Source organism: Dipodomys ordii, unplaced genomic scaffold (genome assembly GCF_000151885.1).
Source record: "Dipodomys ordii isolate 6190 unplaced genomic scaffold, Dord_2.0 Scaffold148, whole genome shotgun sequence".
In the NCBI taxonomy this organism is placed as follows: Eukaryota; Metazoa; Chordata; class Mammalia; order Rodentia; family Heteromyidae; genus Dipodomys; species Dipodomys ordii.
Window position 1 is genome coordinate 2427717 of NW_012267364.1, and position 12671 is coordinate 2440387.

Sequence of the window (12671 nt, forward strand, 5' to 3'; positions counted from 1 at the left end):
AGGGTCCCTTAAAGCCCTTGAGTCCTGGTAGGCCTCAGGCTCCACTGGGGTGGTGGGAGTAGAGATGGGAGGTTCCAGGGGCTTGGGCCCTGTCCTGTATCTTTTTTTCTCTGGTGGCTGGTGCTCTCCCCTTTTGCAGCTTTGTGCTAGTTAATTGGAGATAAGCGAACTATGAAATGTTATGCCTAAGCTGGCTTTGCACGCAGATCCTCAGATCTCATGCTCTGGAGTGGCTAGGATTACAGGCTATGAATCACCACTGGTCCTTCCCCCCACCCCAGACTTCCTTTGGCATAACCTTTCTCTGTGACTTGCAAGGAGTTTTCATGACTTCTCTGAGCATTCATGAAGATAAAATAGAGGCCAGGAAACAACCCAGACATTAAGCTTTGAGGGCAAGACCAAAACACAAAGAGAAGGATCTCTGCCTATTCCTGCCCTGCCTCCCCAGCAGGCCAACTCTCCCAAAGGATCTCATTAACTGGGTTCAAGAAGCCTGTTAGTAGGATCCAACACCTGTGGCCTCCTCCCTACCCCTGTATCTAGTCTGGGACAGTGAGGGGGGTGGGCAGTAGATCCACTCTTCCAGCTGGCGGAGAAAGAGGAATGCTTTTTTTTTAAAGTAGATTATCTTTAAGTAGTTGTACAAAGGTGTTTCTGTTCAACTTGGCACTTTGTGTGTTACAATGCATCTGATCTGATCAGTGTCACAGAGGCCACAGGTGGAGTGGGCCACTCCCAGAATCCTCATCTTCCTTTGTGTTTTGTTTGGGGCTGAGTCTGCCCTCTTAGGCTGGTGTCCCTGGAAGGCAAGTGTCCACGGCACTGTGGTTTCAGCCATGGCGCCGCCATCCTGCCCTGATCCCCCAATTAGGTGCCAGGCTGGGCCTTTCTGTTACTAGTGTGTACTAGCTAGGTTGTAGCTCACCCACTATGCCCCTCAGAGATGTGTATGATCTTGGAGTTATCCATGCTGGTGGATACAAGCTCACATGTGAAGTTGTATGTGTTTCATTACCTCTTTGGGTAGAAGGTGAGAAGGAGGAGAGCCAGGACATAGGAACTACAGTTCGGCCATTTCTGGCTAACTTCTTGGTAATGGGGCTCCTGGTAGGGTTTGACTTGTCTCTCTACCTATCCAGTTTTTGCATCTCTGCCCCTGTGATGCTCTAGTTAATTCTGCCTTCTCTCATTTGTGCTTTCTCACCTAACACAAATCTCTTCTTAAGATAAACTCCAAAGACCTGATGAGATCCTGGGTCCTTTGTCCTCGATGTTGCTGTCCAGGTGCTGAATTCTGTTTCAACACTTAAGTCCTCTGGGCTGAGTCTCAGCTGTGCTCCTACTTCAGCCCAACACACACACACACACACACACACACACACACACACACACACACACACACACACACACACACACACACCACAATCTATGTGCATATGACACATGCCCACACACACTTCCCAAACCCTCTTTCCCCAAAGAGGATGCTCCCTTTCACTGACTGAGCTTGTGTGTCAACTCTCTGCTTTTATTTTCCACTCTCCTCCCGAACCCTCCATCCTCAGGTCTAACCTTGGAACTTACAATTTTGTGGAGCAGTAATTGACTTTCAGAAGTCAAAGGAGGGGCTGGGAAGGTGGCTCAGTGGTAGAGCGCTTGCCTTGCATGCATGAGGCCCTGGGTTCGATTCCTCAGCACCACATAAGCAGAAAACAAACAAACAAACAATGACAGAAGTCAAAGGACCAAGTTTATTCTTTTCCAAGTCCCAGAACCTACGACCGAGTCTGATCATGGCATAATATGGGAATCAGTGACTGGGGGAGTGAGTGAGCTAGAAGTGATGATTATGGGAAGAACTGAGAAGTCTGGCCCATGGTAAGGTACTGACTGCTATCCTCAGACTCAGCCTCACTCCTGCAGGGCCCAGTGTTCTCATCCCTGCATGTGGATGTTGTAGGAATGGGACTTCTCACCTTGCTGGGAGAATCCGATCAGAGAGAGCTTTGCTGGGAGATAGATAAGCCTCTTAGATCTGAGCCATCTGTCTCCTCTGTGCCTCAGCTCTGTGTGCACTGTGAACATCAACACCTCTATACTTCTCATACAAAGAAACTTAGGGCAGGGGAAGCAGGGACTTCCTGAGCTATGCCCCTTTGTGAGCACCTTATACCTGCCCATGTGTCCTCTGAGTAGGTCCTGAAATGTCCATTCTGCACAGAAGGAAACTATCGTACCTAGGTCGCACAGAAAATCTCAGGAGGGCTGGCCTTTGTGCCCTGAGTTACTGGACACATTGTCCCTCTTCCTCACATGACCTATGACACCAAGATGGAGATAGATTTGTAAGACCATGGTGGTGCAGGCCCTATCATCAATGTTCTCAAACAAGGATGCTTCATAGTATTTTTCTGTGAGTTTAATTAGATGTGTTTGTTTAGTTGCTCTTTCAGGTTGGGAGGTTAGAAGGGTGGTTGCTGATACTCTGCAGTCCTGGTCTATCATGGGGTCTTGCTACCTTGCACGCCAGCAGGTGTGGGAGTCTCTGGATCTGAGCTGGCACAGGTCATCATGAGGGTCCTCAGTTTTCAGCAATGGGCGGGTTCTGTGGGGACCAAAGCCTGATGGCCTGGGCCTGATTCACCATCATTATGAAGGTTGATGACACGATCAGGTCGAGGCCCTGACGTTCTAGAACTTTCTCAGGGCACTTGCTGCCCAAGATGAAGCCCTTCAACATCACAATAGATTGCTGTGAAAGTCACAAGAGGCCATCTGGGGGCTTCTGGATGTCTCCAGCTCTGGACACAGGAGTTTCGGTTGGTAGAGCCTGGCTCTGGGAAAGTCACACCTGTGGGAGTGCCCCAGGTACCACCCAAGGCTGGGCCACTGCCTTCACCTTGCACACTCGGCAGACCTTCATGCGATTTCCTGGAAGGGAGCAATAGGCAGATAAGGGGGGGGGCAGAAAGTGGAGAATGGAGAGAAAGAGAGATAGACAATCAAGATTCATTCTCAAACACAATGTTATTTTTTTTCTTTTGTGCTGGTTCTGGAGCTTGAACTCAGGGCCTGGGTGCTGTCCCTGAACATTTTCCCTTAGTTTTGTGCTCTGCCACTTGAGCCACAGCTCCGCTTTCAGCTTTTTGGGTGCTGAATTGGAGATAGAAATCTCTTGAATTTTCCTGCTCAGGCTGGCTCCTCAGATGTCAGTCCCCTGAGTAGCTAGGATTAGAAGTGTGAGCCTCCACTGTCCTGCTAAATACAATTTTTTTAAACTCAAAGCAAAAACCAGATCTTACTTTCCTCCTTGGAGCCCAGCAGGTGACTATCAAGACAAATAATAAAGCTAAGTAAGTGTTTCTGAACTAAAAGGAAAAAATAGAGTAGACACAAATGAATCAGAAGGGTTAAGTTGTAACATATATTGTTCCTCTCTTTCGTTAAAATTATTAGTATATACACTGTAATGTGGAAATTTAAAAACATAGAATCTGGAGCCTAATTATTTGGATTCAAAGCTCATTGTGCCACTTATTAGCTGTGTGACCTTCAACAAGTTTTCTTTTTCTTTCTTTCTGTGTGTGTGTGTGTGTGTGTGTGTGTGTGTGTGTGTGTGTGTGTGTGTGTATGTGTATGTATGCGTGTGCTGGTAATGAAGCTTGAACTCAGAAACACATTCTCGCTTGGCTTTTCTGATCAGTGCTGGCAGTCTACTATGTGAGCCACACCTCCATTTCTGGCTTTTTTCTATTTACTTGGAGATAAGAATCTCATAGCCAAGTACCAGTGGCTCATACCTGTAATTCTTGCTACTCAGGACGCTGAGATCTGAGGATCATGGTTCAAAACCAGTCTGGACAGAAAAGTCTGTGACTCTTATCTTCAATAAACTACTCAGAAAAAGCTGGAAGTGGCACTGTGGCTCAAGTTTAGAGCTCTAGCCTTGAGCACAAAGAGGCTCAGGGACAGTGCCCAGGCCCTGAGTTCAAGTCCCAGGACCAGAAAAAAAATCTCATGGATTTGCTGGCTTCAAACCTTGATCTTCAGATCTTAGTCTCTTGAGTAGCTAGGATTAGAGATGTGAGCCACTGGCATCCAGCCCAACAAACTCTTATTTTTCCATGCTTTGCTCCCTCCTGTGTGAAAATGAGGACAGTCCTAGTATCTAACTTTTAGGATTATTTTGAGATTAAGTGTGTTAGCAGGCATAAATCTTCCTCCTATTCATTGCTAAATAAGTGCGTGCTAAACTAAAAATAGATTGAATGATCATAATTCATCTACAAGCCTCATGTATTAATCATAAATAAGTGCTAACATTGGTGTGATTTTCTTCCTGCTTTTCCTTCTTCCTTTGAAAGTGCTTTTATCTTCTCATGGTGATAATCACAACAATATAGCGTGCACTCTTTTCTATTGATATGGTACTATAAGAATTTTCCACTAGCATTCCTGATGGAGGCCCACGGTTTCCTGACCACTTCCTCTACCCGCATCCCTACCTTTAAATCCCAGACAGCCTTTTCTAGGTTTTGCAATAAACATTGTGGTTGAGTGCTGGGAAGTTGGCTCAGTGCTTGCCTCGCATGTATGAGGCCCTGGGTTCGATTCCTTAGCACCATAGAAAGCAGAAAAAAAGCTGGAAGTGTCTCAAGTGGTAGTACACTATCCTTGAGCTGAAGAGCTGAGGGACAGCACCCAGGCCCAGAGTTCAGCCCCTAAGACTGACAAAACAAAAACAATCGTGGTTGATAGATTGCACATATGGGAAAAATACTCTGCCTTCTCTTTTGTGGTTACTTTCACTATGATATGGAATCCATTCCCCTGCTTCTGGTATCTGGACTGGCTTTATGACTTGCTTTGACCAATAGCATGGGGTGGAATGAAGGTGGACTAGTTCCTGGCCCCTACCTAAAGAGGCCTTAATGTATTCTCCATTATGCAAGTGGAGTTCAGCAACCCTGAGTGAGCAGTCTGGCATAGCATGCTTGGGGAATGAAAAACCATGTGCAGAGATTCTAAATGTTCCAATTGGGCCCATCCTCCAGCTTGAGGCAGGCAGGAGAGCCTAGCCAAGATCCACAAAGCCACTTTTCTGAACTCTAAGAAGAATGGATGAGGCTTGTGATCTAATCACTGGGAAGCTGAGGCAGGAGGACTGTGAGTTTGAGGTCAGTCTGGGCTTTATAGTGAGACACTGTCTAAGACAAAAAAAGGAGGAAAGGAGGAAGAAAGAAGAAACAGAAAAGGAAAGGAAAAAAGAAAGGAAATAGCAGGGAAGGAAAGATCAGGAGTGAGAGAGAAAGAAAGGAAGGAAGGAATAGAAAGGAAGGAAGGAAGAAGGAAGAGAGAAAGAAAAAAGGGAAAAAGAAAGAAAAGGTGATAAAAAGAAAGAAAGAAAACACTGGGCACCAGTGGCTAATATCTGTAATCCTAGCTACTCAGGAGGCAGAGGTCTGAGGATTGCAGTTCAAAGCCTGGGCAGGAAAGTCTGTGAGACTCTTATCTCCAATAAACCAATCAGAAAACTGGAAGTAACATGTGGCTCAAGTGGTAGAATGCTAGCCTTGAGCTGAAGAGCTGAGAAACAGTGTCCCAGCCCAGAATTCAGGCCCCATGACCAACAAAAAAAAGAAAGAAAGAAAGAAAGAAAGAAAGAAAGAAAGAAAGAAAGAAAGAAAGAAAGAAAGAAAGAAAGAAAGAAAGGAAGGAAGGAAGGAAGGAAGGAAGGAAGGAAGGAAGGGAGGAAGAAAGAAAGGAAGGAAACAAGAGAAAAAGAAAGAAAGAAAGAAAGAAAGAAAGAAAGAAAGAAAGAAAGAAAGAAAGGAAGGAAGGAAGGAAGGAAGGAAGGAAGGAAGGAAGGGAGGAAGAAAGAAAGGAAGGAAACAAGAGAAAGAAAAGGGAGGGAGGGAAAAAGAAAGGGAAGGAAGGAGGGAGAAATGAAGGAAGGAAAGAAGGAAGGAAGAGGATGGAATCAGCTAAACCTAGAAAACATATCTAGTGACATGAAGAATCATGGAAAGTCATAAATACAAAGCTGGGGATGGCTCAAAATGCAGCTATGGGTATAATTACAAGGATTATGGCTATGGATCTGAGCTTTCTCTACCTCCTTTCAAAGCCCATTGTTCTGTGTCTTCATGTCTTCTCTGGAATAAGAAACTTCAAGCCACCACACTGTCTTCAATGGGTAGCTTTCGTCCCTGCAACCTGAGGTCTTTTTGCAGACAAGGATGGATGGCCACTTGGTGGTTTATGGCTTGCACTGTGAGTCTGCTACACTTTGATGCAGGGAGGTGGCAGCAGCTCTCTGAACCTGGGCAGTCTCTCAGGTGCCTGGGTCTCCCAGAAGCTTTTCCTCTGTCAGCCTCAGGAAAGTGGTTGACAGAGGTCTCAAATTCATGGACCTTTCAGCTGATGGGGCCTAAACAATCATCAATCTGATCTCATAGTCTTGGGGCCAGTGCTGGATGTCCCTCAAGAGCCAATATGGCCAGTATATTGAATGTTTCTTAGGGGGGAGGTTGGGAAGGAGTTATAGCTGAAGTAATTAGAGCCTTTGTCTAGCAAGTACAAAGCTCTCAGTTGAAAAAGACAAAAAAAAAAAAACAATTAATACTGGGTGCTGGTGGCTCACACTTGTGAGAGACTCCGGAGACTCCATCTCCAAAATAACCAGGGACAAGGTAGAGTGGAGGTGTGACAAAAGTAGTAGAGTATAAGCTGTGGGATGCAACATGAGCAAGTATGAAGCTCTGAATTCAAATCCCAGAACCAGGCTGCTATGTGGGACGCTACACACTTTCAAAATACTTGAGAAACTCTTTATTTTTAAAGTAAAGTGAGAAATGTGGTCAATGCAGCAGAGCAGCCATTTCTCACCTTTAAATTTCAAAGATGGCTTTGGTCCCTTTAACACAGAATCTTGGCTGTCTACAGCATGCTCTCTATACCCTGCATGCAACACAGGGCTCAGATTCAGAGTAATGCTTAGGAAAGCTTTAGACTGAACGGAGTCACCCCTGCATTCTCTCTGAACTGGGACAGAAGGCTGGATTTCAGGAGCCTGGAAAATTCTAAAATCCTGCTCTGTGTCACATAACACTTGATTCACCTCCTCTTCTCTGATCATCCCCAGGTTGGCTCGTAAGACAGCCTGGGCTTTGCTGTTCCATGTTGGCACTACTCCGGAGGCCTGATTAGGGCCTAGCCTTCACCTCAGGTAACAGGCCTTGTGCTATGTAGTAGGCTGGATGCCAAGGGCTTTATGGACATGACCTCATTGACTCCTCACCACAGCTCAGCCAACCTGGGGACCTGCTCAAAGGTATGCAGCCTGCAGACTTCTGCATCTACCTAGCCCCGGCCTGTCCTCATTCAGAGGCTGCAGGAACTTTCGCTCTAGAGAGAAAAGGCACAGGAAAGAGGTCCATAGACTCTGGTTCCTGTTCTGCCTCAGTTTCTTTCTGAGTCTCAGTTTCCCAATCTATACATTAGACACAAGACCTACAGGATTTCAAAGAGATTGCATGGTCAGGACCCAGTCAACATATTTGTTTCACTCTTCTTCTTCTAAGTTGTTGATCCATTTCTGAAATGGTATTTTGAAAATATACACACAAATAAGAAATCTAATCTCCACATAAGGGCCATGGATCTAAATAGTTCTGCACTGGAGAAGGTTGTACACAAGGAGCAATTCTGGCTGTTTCCTATGAACTCTGTGTGTGTGTGTGTGTGTGTGTGTGTGTGTGTGTGTGTGTGTGGTCTATGTGTCTATTTCTGGCTTTCTAAGTATAGTTGTGAGGTTATGTGTTATGATGCATTTGTGTAGATATGTATTTGTGTGTGTGTGTACCTGATAGTATATGTGTTCATACAATGTACATGTCTGTGCATTGTATATTTGTGTCTTTGTGTTTAGTGTTTTGCTGACATGTATGGCTAGGTGGGTAGTGTGTGTAAGCTGTGTATACCTGTACATAGTTGTGGGGCATATATGTTTATGTATGTATGCATTTGTATACATATCTGTGTGTGCCTGAATGCATGTGTATCTATGTGTATCTGTGTGTATGTATATGTGTAGTGTATGGCATATGTATTTTTATCTGTTTAATCTGTATGTTATATATTTTTATTGTAAAAGTATTGTACAGAGGGGTTACAATATGTATAGCTCTTTGTGTATCTCACGGTGTGTGTAGTGGTGTGCTATATATATGTGTTTGCGTGTATTTGTGTAAGTGCCTGTATATATGTGTTATGAATGGGTGTACCCCGCCCTCCAATTTCTCCCTCCTGTCTCCGAGTATCCTGCCAGAGAGGATGGGCAGGTTGGAACAAGCCACCTTTCTTCCTAGGTTTGCATCTCATTTCACAGAAACACTGCTGCTCCTCGGCTCCTCCTCTTCTAGGCCTGGGGGGACTGAGCTGTAGACAGGCATTGCTCACCCTCCACCTCGCCTGGGCGGGTGCCTCACACTCAGTTCTCAGTTCTTGAGGTGTATGTGTGACAACTGGTTATTTTTACTCAGCCCCACTCTGGGTGTGATGCCAGTTGGAAGGAGGGGCTGTTGGGGTGGCCTGAGACCGAAGCCATCCTGCTCCCCTCCCTCTAACTTTACCACCATCTTCCCCGTTTCTTCTGGGGTAGACATAAGGACCAAGGCTTTGCCATTGATTGCAAGCCTCTTTGCCTTTTTGCTTCTTTGCTTCGGTGCTGCTCAGAGGAACCAGCAGGGCTGCAGAGCTGAAGCATAGGCAAGACGTTGGTGTCCAGGCTCTGCGGCCTTCCTGCAGGGCTCTGCCCACTCTGTGATCTATGGCCCTCTGACCACAGAGGTCCAGCAGCACAGGTCACAGGCCTCAGGGGAGAAATCCCAATGTGTCGGGCTGCCCCTGGCCTGGAGCCTCAGTACTAGGAACACACAGCCCTCTTGGGTCAGGCCCTCTTAGTACTCAGTGGATCATTTCTTCAAGTCTGAGAAAGGTCAGACTGTGAATTTTTGCAACTCATCCTGAGCATGGATTCTGGCTTTGAGCCTCCATCTTGGTGCCTGGGTCTGCAGTCTGGATGCCTGAATCTTTGGGAGCCACCTTGTTTTCCACCAAATTGGGGCTTCTCAGATGCCATCCCCCATCAGTGACTTGCACTGAGACCTGAGATCACACCTGTTTGCAGGGGTGGGGTGGGGTCGGGCTCTTTACTATTGAATAAGGCCAGGTACAGGTGGGGGCCATTACAAGTCTAGCCTGTCCTGTGCCTCCCCTGGGCCCTAGCAGGGTGAGGATACTTACCTTTCTGGGTTGTCTGGTTGCGGCTAGGAGCTAGGCGACAACAGAACCTGAGTTTCCCAGGCTTGGCAAAATGCCTTCTCCCTGAAGACACAAAGAAACAGATACTTTAGTGGGTTTGAGACACCCTGGAACAGATCTTTGCAGAGACAGCTCTAGTGAATTTCTACTTCCAAAGCTCAGTGTGAGACTCAGGATGAGCCAGGCTTCAGGAGGGAAGTGGTGTGTGTGTGTGTGTGTGTGTGTGTGTGTGTGTTTGTGTGTGTGTGTGTGTGTGTGTGTGTGTGTGTGTGGGTGGGTAGTGGGGCTTAAACTCAGAGCCTAGTGCTCTCACTTGGCTTTTTTGCTCGTAACTGGAGCTCTACCACTTGAGTCATGTCTACACTTCTAGCCTTTTGGTGGTTAACTGGAGATTAAACTCTCAGGGCTTTTTCTTCCCTGGTTAGCTTTGAACCAGGATAAGAGATGGGCTTTGTTATTACTTTTCATAAACAGCAAAGTCAGCTTTGGTGGGTAACAATGCTCTAAGAATAATCTTTCTCATGCTGCTCAAGTCTAAACACAGTTTTGGCACTGTGGAGAAATGATGCTATTCCACACAGCAATTCTCTTGGAAATCTAGTTTAAGAATCCTAAATAGGGGGCTGGGAAGTTGGCTCAGTGGTAGAGCGCTTGCCATGCATGCCTAAGGCTCTGGGTTCGATTCCTCAGCACCATATAAGCAAAATGAAAAAAGCCGGAAGTGGCGCTATGGCTCAAGTGGTAGAGTGCTAGCCTTGAGCTGAAGAGCTGAGGGACAGCACCCAGGCCCAGAGTTCAGGCCCCACGACTGGACCCAAAAAAAAAAAAAAAAAGAATCCTAAATAGAAGAAATATTTATAGCCGGGCGCTGGTGGCTCACGCCTGTAATCCTAGCTACTCAGGAGGCTGATATCTGAGGATCGCGGTTCAAAGCCAGCCCGGGCAGGAGAGACTGTGAGACTCCTATCTCCAATAAACCACCAGAAAACCAGAAGTGGCGCTGTAGCTCAAGTGGTAGAGCACTCGCCTTGAGCTGAAGAGCTGAGGGACAGCGCCCAGTCCCAGAGTTCAAGCCCCACGACGGACAAAAAAAAAAAAAAGAAATATTTATATACACATAGCTCTGTTCCACATATTAATACATTATGAAGTTATGAACCATTGCAATGCCCAAGGACATGAATTCATGATAGTGTGCTTCATTCAGGGTGGTAAGATACATTTACAAGTATTAATTGACTAACACCACTTCTGGAATCTGCCAAATAGTCTTAAAGGGATAGAACACTTTATGGGGAAAGGCAGCATTTTTTTTTCCTCTGCCGATATTCCAAAGTAAGCAGTTTCTAAGCAACACAAAAAAGCCCCAATACTTACCTCTCTGAATCAGGAGAGCCAAATACTCCTATCCATGGGGCTGAAAACATCACCCCCTGCCCAGCCACTGTTAAACATACACAGACACTTCCCCTGCCATCTTACCTCATTCCATCCGCCTGTGGGTGTTTTCTGTGCATGAGATTTTGGAATGCTCAAAATCAGATAGCTAACCAGCTAATTTGACTACTCACCCAGCACAAATTTATACTGATTTAAGCACAACACACGTGGATGGCGTTGAATTTCCAGACAATAAGGACGTGGCTCCAGCCGTCTTGTGGAGTAGCCATGAATCGTAAGAGAGCTGGGGGAGAGGTGGGTGGAGGTTCTGGGCCTGAAGCTGCCCCAAGCAACCAGTTAGGGGGCTATGGTGGATAAGGGCACTGCATAGATTCAGGCTTGTATCATTCCAGAGCTCAGAATGGCCTTCTCAGACAATACAATAGCTGTCCCTGATTTCGGAGTGTGGGGGGGGACCGATGGGGTAATGGGTGTGGAGCAGCCCTACCTTCCAAGGAGAAGACGGAGAAACAGAGCAGCAGAACGAAGAGCAAGCTGGAAAGGACTAGAAGCCTCATAATGAGATGCAGGAAGTCGCAGGTCCTGAGGAGGCGAATGTCCGATAGAAGACCTCTCTGGCAGACATTTATAGAGACACAGAGAGGTATTTCCTGATTGGCAGGGTACCACACCCTTGGAATTCTCATATAAAGTACAGTCAGCCGCTCCTAAAAAGGGAAAAATATACTCAGTTTTTCAAGAAGTTAAGAACATTAAATGATTTGAAGCATAGAGAACTATAAATGCCTAGCCCTGAGGGCTAGGCCTCAGTGGTTGGAGCAGGAAAGGCCTGATGCAAGGTTGAAGGTTAACTTTTAATGTCAGTAATAATCCCATCAAATTCAGGCTTTCATAAATGTGGCTGGGAGAAGGACCATAAAATCATCTGCAAAACATCAGAGAGAGTCAAATGGCCTGGGTTGGAAGGCTTGTTCTGACACCTGCCAGAGGTGTGATCTTGAAATTGCCATTGAATGACTCTAAGTCTGCTGCCCAAGTGTGAAATGGCGTAGGGTTACTTTCCCTGACACATCTCACCAGGCCATGAGATTCAGTTGTCACCCATTCCTTGGATACATGTCCCAGGATGGGCCATACTTTGGGCCTCAGGGATACAGAAGAGGCTGTGTCTGGCCATGGGGAGCTTCTGTTGGTGGAGGCAGCTGTGTGGACAGGTATCTGCCACATTGCTGTTGTAAGTTTTGGACATGTCAAAGGGCAGAGAGAGTCATTATGCTGTCAGGGGTGGGGAATGAAGAGGAGGCTGTACAGAGATAATGAGCAGGATGCGGGGCTGGGCTGGCTTGGTAAGTTTTGTTGCATGGGCTAACAGAGGAGTTAGATTGGCTAAGGTATGAATACTGGAGGAATGCCTAAAATGGATGAGTGGACTAAGAAAATGTGGTACATGGATACAATGGAATTTTACTCTTCCACTAGAAATGATATGTGAAATGTAGGAAAATGGATGGACCTAGCACAAATCTTGTTAAGTAAGCCAGGCCCAGAGAAACAAAGGACACATGTTTTCTCTCATCTGTAGAAACTAGATTTAAAATACAACCGTGCATGATAGCATATATGGGGCTCACAGCATTTACATACAAACAAACAGACTAAATGATAGTATACTTAGACTTCAAAGGTGTAACTTCTCTGAACGACTAATGTACTGCTTATCAAAATGAATACCAGGAAGTGGAAACATATTTTGGGAGGAGAGCAAAGGGGAATCATAGGAATGGAAGAGAGGTAAGAAAATGTAGTCATTATGTTCAATGCACATTGTGTAAGAATGGAACTATGTTAACTTGTGGGTAGGGACAGCAGGGAGAAAATGGAGAATGAATAAATGGGTGACACTGACCAAGAAACATTGGTATGCCTACCCTGACTTAAGGAAT

The 12671-nt window shown here is 45.9% G+C and overlaps 1 protein-coding gene across 1 annotated transcript; it reads right to left on the reverse strand.

The window, feature by feature from the left end:
- Positions 1-2848: 2848 nt before the first annotated feature.
- Positions 2849-11285, reverse strand: LOC105997586 (chromosome unknown open reading frame, human C10orf99). The gene is made up of 5 exons (XM_013032067.1): positions 11216-11285; positions 9310-9390; positions 6892-6963; positions 3306-3371; positions 2849-2934 (listed from the first exon to the last, which is right to left on the reverse strand). Exons 1-5 carry the CDS (start codon positions 11283-11285, stop codon positions 2849-2851), a joined length of 375 nt encoding a protein of 124 aa, XP_012887521.1.
- Positions 11286-12671: the final 1386 nt, after the last annotated feature.